The sequence below is a fragment of the Antrostomus carolinensis genome, unplaced genomic scaffold (assembly GCF_000700745.2).
Source record: "Antrostomus carolinensis isolate BGI_N321 unplaced genomic scaffold, ASM70074v2 scaffold19657, whole genome shotgun sequence".
Taxonomy (NCBI): Eukaryota; Metazoa; Chordata; class Aves; order Caprimulgiformes; family Caprimulgidae; genus Antrostomus; species Antrostomus carolinensis.
The window spans coordinates 40,189-48,154 of record NW_010325571.1 but is presented as its reverse complement, the minus strand read 5'-3'; the positions used below and the strand labels follow the sequence as shown (position 1 = coordinate 48,154).

The 7,966-nt window shown below is 37.5% G+C and overlaps 1 protein-coding gene across 1 annotated transcript in view; it reads left to right on the top strand.

Moving 5' to 3' along the window:
* NNT (nicotinamide nucleotide transhydrogenase) overlaps positions 1-3,389 on the top strand; it is a 43,293-nt gene extending 39,904 nt beyond the window's left edge. The window contains exons 19-21 of the mRNA XM_010171275.1: positions 368-486; positions 1,496-1,611; positions 2,912-3,389. Of these exons, the coding sequence (XP_010169577.1) occupies positions 368-486; positions 1,496-1,611; positions 2,912-3,061 (385 nt within the window). The 3' untranslated portion in view covers positions 3,062-3,389. The remainder of the gene's footprint in view (positions 1-367; positions 487-1,495; positions 1,612-2,911) is intronic.
* The last annotated feature ends 4,577 nt before the right edge of the window (positions 3,390-7,966 follow it).

Sequence of the window (7,966 nt, the reverse complement as noted above, 5' to 3'; positions counted from 1 at the left end):
GTTCTTATGCTGGAAGGATTGAAAATGTACTCCTAGCTTCTTTAATTTTGCTGGGAAACGAGCACATTCTTTTGCACACCTGTTGTGTCAGTCATACTTTTAACTTTGTAGAAAAGGAACGGCTCCTTTCCAGGTGAGGAGTCAAATCTACAGGTCTTATTTCCTTTCCCACCCACTCAGTTCCCTGCAACACTGGAAAAGTAATTATGATATTGTTAAGGTTTAACCATTTCTCTTTATTAATTCACATGTATGCTTATACTTAAGAATTTCCCAGCCTTGTAGGTCACAAGGGGCAGTTTTCCTCTATAAAACAGAGTGGTTGGTGGTCGACTTATTAATGAGGTTGGACTTTCTTTCCTGTTAGGTTTGGTATTCACCCTGTGGCAGGCCGTATGCCCGGTCAGCTGAATGTGCTCCTAGCAGAAGCTGGTGTTCCCTATGATATTGTACTGGAAATGGATGAGATCAACGAAGACTTCCCAGGTTAGCATGCGAGCTCTAAGTTTCCAGTAGATTGGATTTGATCTTGTAAATTTTTATTTGATTCTGTTTTTATATTGCACGAGGATTTAAAAAATAGAAAATCTCAGTCAGGCCATTCAGTTTCTCTTTGTGCTTGTTGTCATACCACGGTAGAGGAGCCAGAGGTCTTTCTCTTCCAGTCTTAGTACTCTCCCAGCTGATTGCAGGTGAGCACAGAGGAATACAAGAAACAACCTGACTTAGAAGCAGAAAACTGAGAAGCAGAGAGTACAGACAGGTAAAGTAGAGGGAAATATTGAATGCAGGAGTACAGAAAAGAGAAGATACTGAAGGGAGGTTAAACAGGCCTGTGAAACTGGTTTCCTTCAGAATCAAGAGAGCAGTTGTGTGGTTGTTGTGTGTATTTGTTTTTTTGTTTTGTTAAATTGTGTGCTGCTGTGAAATAAATTATAAATGCTTTTTTAATCACTGTTACTGCTCCGAACAAGAAAACTACTGTTAATTCTTTAGGTCAGGAATTGTGGATGACCCTGTCATGTCTTGCTAACCAGTTGTAGTATTGTACAGACAACTTCCTGCTTTCTTGCATCTTTATTTAAAAATCAGAAAGTTGCTGGTGAAAGGTTTTTCGAAAGAATATTCAAAGGAAAACCAGGCATAAAGAAATTTGAAAGTGATGATACTGTGTGTGTATGAAACCCCATTTAAATATCAAAGGATTTTACTTTTGTGTGGCAGAGTGGGCATTTGAGTCCCTTGGAATGGGGTTGTGGATGCTTGCAGTTTGCTGTAGGTAGTTAGTAGCACACTTGGACGCTCACATATAACTTGCCTGATAAGTTTGTAAAATATTTGTGAATGAAGCCCTCATAAATGTTTGTAGAGTGCTTACCGTAAGGTAAGCACTTTTGCCTCTGAAGATCAGACTTAACACAAAAATGTACATCAGCCTCAGTGTTCAGGTTTCAAATAATTTTTCATCAGTTTTATTTTCTTTGTCTTACTTCAGAAACTGACTTGGTCCTTGTAATTGGTGCAAATGATACAGTTAATTCAGCAGCTCAGGAAGATCCGAACTCTATCATAGCTGGAATGCCAGTTCTTGAAGTCTGGAAATCCAAACAGGTGAGATTAACAGAGTTGCATTAGCACCTATCTTAGGTAGTATGCTGTTAAAAACACCACTTACAGGATAAGCAAACAAGATCCTCCTACTCTTGTGGTTTCCATGAGGAGCTTTTCTGCAAGGTGTCCAACAAAGCAGTCAGTACTTTGCAAGTGTTATGCACTGTTCATGATTTTATAATCATCAGCAAGTGCTTTAGTGAGACTAATGATGACTGCAGTAGAAAAGACCAATAAAAGTGGTTCTGCTCACAGGGTGTGCAGCCCTGAAGCGTTTCTCTACAAATATCTGCTTTTTTTTTTAAGTTTATAGGAACTTTGATTGACAACTTCAATATTGAAGTGAAAATAAAAAAATTAATATGCCTTAAAAAGCAAAACAAAAACCAAAGCCAACAAAAACAAAACCCACCAAACAATGGGTGACTGGGTTGAGTAGAGGCAACTGACAGTTTAGTTACCTCACCAGTTTTGCTCTTTGAAAACAACTTCACCTGATATAAGGTACATATACTTGAGCTTCCTTGGTGTGAAATCTTTGATTCTTTGTTCTGAACCTAATAGTAGCCACGGTTTAGCAATTCAAGTACTCGAGTCATAGTCACATACATTTATCAATATTTTGTGTGTAGCTTTGTGTTGCAATTTGAGAAATAAACATGTATATGGTTAAAGTTGGTAAAGCTTCACAGTTTCTCTCCTGAAGGTGCTGTGGTTAATTAATTTGATGTTTAATATCTAAAAATGGCTGAAATTTATTTTAGTTAAAAAAACAAAACAACCCAAAACCAACCAACAACAACAACAACATAAACAAAAAAACCACCCCCAAAACCCTATGTATGGAGTAATACAGAGTAATAGTCTGGAGAAGTACCAGAGAATGTTGCAGCAAGTATTGATGCAAACACTCATCTGAATTGTGTTGCTGTCGGGGAACTGGGTTCTTAAAATAGTTGAAAATAAAAATTCTCAAAACCCTTTTATGTTATAATCATCAGTGCCCATCTTGCTTTGACTTATATGGGATAAAATAAAAGCATATGCATGTGTAGCATCCATAGTCTCTTCATCTGACATGTAATATTATGTTTAACAAGAAAATGTTTCTGCAAGTGGTCCAGATACCAATTTGCTTGATATATTAAAATTTAAAATACAGTTTTATAGTGTGGGCACCCCGCTTCGGACAGAGATCTCTCTTCCTCTCCCTTTGTTTGTGGAGGTTGGTTTTGTGTTGTCTTTGAGGGGGAATGGTGGTTGGTTTTTGCAGTTTCAAATACGAACTCCTTATGTGCAGGTCATTGTAATGAAGAGATCTTTGGGAGTCGGTTATGCAGCGGTGGACAATCCAATCTTCTACAAACCAAATACTGCCATGTTGTTGGGAGATGCTAAGAAGACCTGTGATGCCCTGCAGGCCAAAGTCAGGGAATCGTATCAAAGCTAAATACTGATTGATATCGCACTCATTTTTGTGACTCAAGTTTGGTCACAGAGGTCATGGAAAACAAGAGTTACAAGAATCTCTTACTGTCATAATGCAGCCAGCATTTGGAGAAGACTGCATTGATTCCTAGGAGATGTAGTTCAGTCTGGGGATATAGGCTTTTATGAAAGGATGTTCATATTAGCCCTTCAAACTAAATCTCCTATGAGGCAATGCATTAAAGAACAAAGCTATACTTTTTAAAGTTAACATTGAGCTGTTAGAAGCAGAAAGTAATAACTCCTGGTCATCTTTAAGTAGTTACTGGCTTCCTCCTCCAACTGTACTTCTGTCATGGAAATTCACTAAAAAATACTGTGCCAAAATTGTATTCTGTCTTATCAAAACTGTTCTTTGGCCAGTATGGACAAAACAACTATTTATTTAATCAAAACTTAAAGCAGAATCACAAACAGATGCAAATAGAAGCTTACATGATTTGAGATTCTAAACATAATATTCTGTTAAATCTCTGTAGGAAAAATGAACTGTTTCTTTTGTGGATTGTATGAATGCTGTGAATCAGGAACATTTTAGGAAAGTTACTTTTCTTTAAAATATAGTTCCACTTTTTTTGTAGTTTCCACTTTACATTATATAAAACGAAACACAGGATTTCAGGGACCTACCAAATGATCTTCAAGCCTGACAAGGAAATGTACACTTGCACTGCTAAACTGTTTCAAGCAGCTGCTGAATTCTCCATCTTTTCCAGTCGTTGCCTTTTTAAGTGTCTGAGGAAGAACATGGTCCAGTTCTGCACAGGCAGATCATCTTGCATGCCTGATCTATTCACAGAAATTGGGCCACAGTTTTGCAGTTTATGTTCACTTAGACTTTTAACTGTATCTGCTACTTTAAAATTTAGTGATGCTTTCTTAATTAACATTTTTGTGATGCTGAATAAGGCACTTTTGAACATATTTAAGATGCTGGAATTTATTAGCATTTTTTAAAATAAATAAGCTATTGTTTGGACAGCACAGAAACATACCAAACTTAAAATCCAGTATTTTGATTATTTGACTTCTCCCTAATCTAATTAAAAGCACTGTTAAATTCGCATAATAAGTTCAGCAAAGAATTAAATTATGACATAGATTGCTGTTTTGTTTTTATTATGTTAAGTGTACTTGAGTGGAACTCAAATATTTGCCTAATAAAATGAATTTATTGTGTTTTCATAATGATGTAGCAACTGTCCATGATGACAAAGGCTAAATAGAAATAGCTGTACTTGTGTTAGAAAACATTCATATCTGGGGAAGGAAACTATTATGAAGTAAGTCTTGAAATTAATCCATTTTGATTGATAGAACAAACTTTTTTATTACAGTATGTATAGAGACCTCATATAAAATGTAGTATTTCTACTAAGCTACCTCTGTTTTTATGTGAAGATCACTTAAAACCCAGATTTTGAACAGGTAATGCATTGAGAAATATAACAATATATGAAAGAAGCTACCCTTTTCTCAAATCTCTCTTATATAATTTGAAGTAAAAATTATCATGTAAGCAGTAATATGTTGTACACTACAGAAAAAGACTTGTAATTAAATTTTCATTTAAAACATCGTGGCAGCTATATTTGAATGTAGTATATACGGCCTCTTGATTTCATTGTATTCAACTTTTCTTTTAGGTCTGCAAAAAATGGGAGGAAAATGGGAGAAGGGGAAGGACAAGAAAATAATCCTCTATCTCTCTCCCTCCCAACTAAGCAAAAAAGGGATTTGAAGGGTTTTAACATCCTAAAGCATTCTTTTTTGTCTTGTCAGACTTGAATTATCTAACTGTGGTATGCAACATGTTTCTGCTTATAAGTAGCTAATGTAAGACTTAGCTTTTCTTAAAAAAACAAACAAGCAAACAACCCAAAACAAATTGGGGGAACAAATTTTTTCTTTTTCCTTTGCATTTGGAAAAAAGCCCCATACTGCTATGTTGGATCAGAGGTACCAGTGTTATCTTTAAAAACGTACTTTACCATGGAACACCAGGTAATTACTGAAATGCTAATAAAAAGTCAGTTATTTTTCTTTATTGGTCACTGTCTATTTTTTTCTCTCCTGTTGTGTTTCCTGAGTAGGTAAGTAGTCTTAAGATGCTTTCTGGGAGCTAGAAGATCAAAATGCCACCAAAGGATGTTGAGATTGAAGAATGTAGTGAATAGGAGTCATAGTGAAACATGCATATATACTTTCTTTTAAAAATTTGAATAGTTCTTTAAAATACTCATTCTAGGTATGACTGATGTCACCTGACCATAGCAACTTCACTATGAGCTCTTCTAGTAAATGAAGGGTGTTGGGCGACTTGTACAAGCAGTTGATCCCAATACGTGTTGCCTTTAGGAAAAAACGATCTGTAAGAGCTAACTTTGAGTGCCTTGTTTTCTGTTGGCTTAGGTGTGAGATGAATCCTGTCCCTTTGAGCCTGATACTGTGTAAATTTGCGTTAGTTCTTAGTTATTTAGTTCTACAAGATGATCAAATTGATTTTTGTGATTATTTCGGTATCTGCCTTCAAAGGGAATGATAAATGAATGTTAGCCATCTGATGGTCCGTTCAATTGTATCATTGCACAAGTCTGACATGCAACTTTCATGTTTTCCTCAAGCTTTGGTCAAGCTGAGACTTGAGTTATCTTTCAGAAACTACAGCCCAGTGTTGATTCAGGAAGTTACCTCTAATCCTTCTTGGTTGAGCAGCTCGCCTGGGAAACGTATACCCACAGTGTATGGATTTGTGTCTGACAAATGGTAAAGCCATAGCCTATGTCGTTTTGTGGATCTAACTGCTAGTTTGAAGGTTTTACTCTCTCTACCCCATCTCCAGCTTTTTATTATTTCCTAAGAGGTATTTAGCCTGCCTTAAGCAGGCTATGAAAATCTGATCAGATCATGACAAAGCAGTGCAGCAGGAACAAAAGGAGAAGATGCAGGACACTTATCTCTCTTCAACTGCTGGAACTTTTCTAGTTTGCAGTGTGTGTCCATGGCCATGAGACTCCTTGGTCTTTGTTTTTATTACAACTTCATAGAATTGTTTTGGTTGGAAAAGACCTTTAAGATAATTGAGTCCAACTGAAAACCTAACTCTGCCAAGTCCACCACTAAACCACGTCCCTAAGCACCACATCTACATGTCTTTTAAATACCTCCCCAGGGATGGTGACTCCACCACTTCCCTGGGCAGCCTGTTCCAGTGCTTGACAACCCTTTTGGTGAAGAAATTGTTTCCAATATCCAATCTAAACCTCGTTGCATTACTTAAGTTACAGATGAATTTAGTTTGGAAGGATCCTCTAGAAAGAATTTGGTCCAGTCGGAAAAACCGATCCAGTTTGATCAGATTGTTAGGGGCTTTGATTTGAACATCTCCTGGGTGGAGATTCTACAGCCTCTCTGTTCCCCTATTCCAGTGTTTGATTCTTCCTATTATGAACATTTATTTTTTTTTCAACTCTAATAGCAGTTTCCTTTGCTGCAACTTGTGGGCATTACCTAGTCTAATCCTGTTACTGTGCTGCTCTGAGAAGAGTCTCTTTTCACCAGTCTCATGGAAAGCAACAGGAGCAATCTGCCCTTTATTCTTCTAAGGCTGACAAACCCAGTTTTTCTGTTTCTCTTTGTATGTCATGGGGGAATGATGTCTCCCGATTTGGTTTATTTAAGTATGTTAATGGTTCTTGCACTGGGCACGCTAAGATTCAATCTCACAAGTACAAAGTGCAAGGGAATCATCACTTCGTTTACCTGCTGGGTGTTTGCATGGGCTGCATCAGTAGCTAGCCTTTGCTGCAAAGTTGTGCTGCTGTTTCATGTGTCGTGATTGTCTAGCAAGACCATCTTCTTGTTTTCCGCAGAGCCATTTTCTAGCTAGTCTGCCACCACTCTACTGTTATATGGGTCTATTCCATCCTGAGTAACAGACTTTGCATTTGCCTTTGAACTCAAATGAGCTTCCTATCAACCTGTTTCTTCAGGCTGCTGAGGTCCCTCTGGCAGTCATGCTGTCCAGCATATCATTTGTTTCTGCAATTTGCTAAAATCTATGAGTGTTTTCCTTCCAATTGTCCAGGTCAGTAATAAGGACATTAAAGAACATTGACTTCAGTACTGACCTGCTCATGAATGCTGCTGGTACTTCATCACTAGCTGGACTTACAACCATTTGAGTCCGGTTGATACACCACCTGTGCAAACTGTATGTCACTAATGTGCCTGGATACTGTAGGAAGCCTTGTCAAAGGCCTAGCTAAAAATCAAAGTATGCAATATCCATTGCTCTTCCTGTGTCCAGAGGGTCAGCCACCTCACTCTAGGGAACAGTGAGGTTGCTCAGGCATGATTTGCACATTGTGCTGCCTGTTCCTAGTTGTCTTGCGTGATGTTCCAAAGGAAGTTAGTGATATAACCTTCCCAGGGTCAAGGTTAGGCTGACTGGCCTGTTGTTTCCCTGCCCTCCCCCTTGCCCTTCTTGAGCCAGCAACTACTTACTCAGATCAGAAATTAAATTCTAACTTTGTACAAGCTGCTTTTTCTAGCAAGTACACTGTTTAATTTCTGTCCTGAGAAGTATGAAGTTCTGTTTTATGCTAGTAAATTAGCTTTATAACTTTTTGTAAGTAGGGAAATTTTGCTGATTACAAAAGGATGAGTTTGCAGTTATGTGGTCTATTAATCCATCAGTCTGTTTCTCGAACTCTTGCTTTAGTCTGGAATTTTAGAAGCCATAATCTGATAAGTCATACCTATCCTGCCTGCTATGTTGGTTCCTTGAAGCAAGCATGTAATTCTGGTCCATTCAAACAAAGAAATTGCGGACTGAACCTACTTTTCTATTTTAGTTTGAATAAAA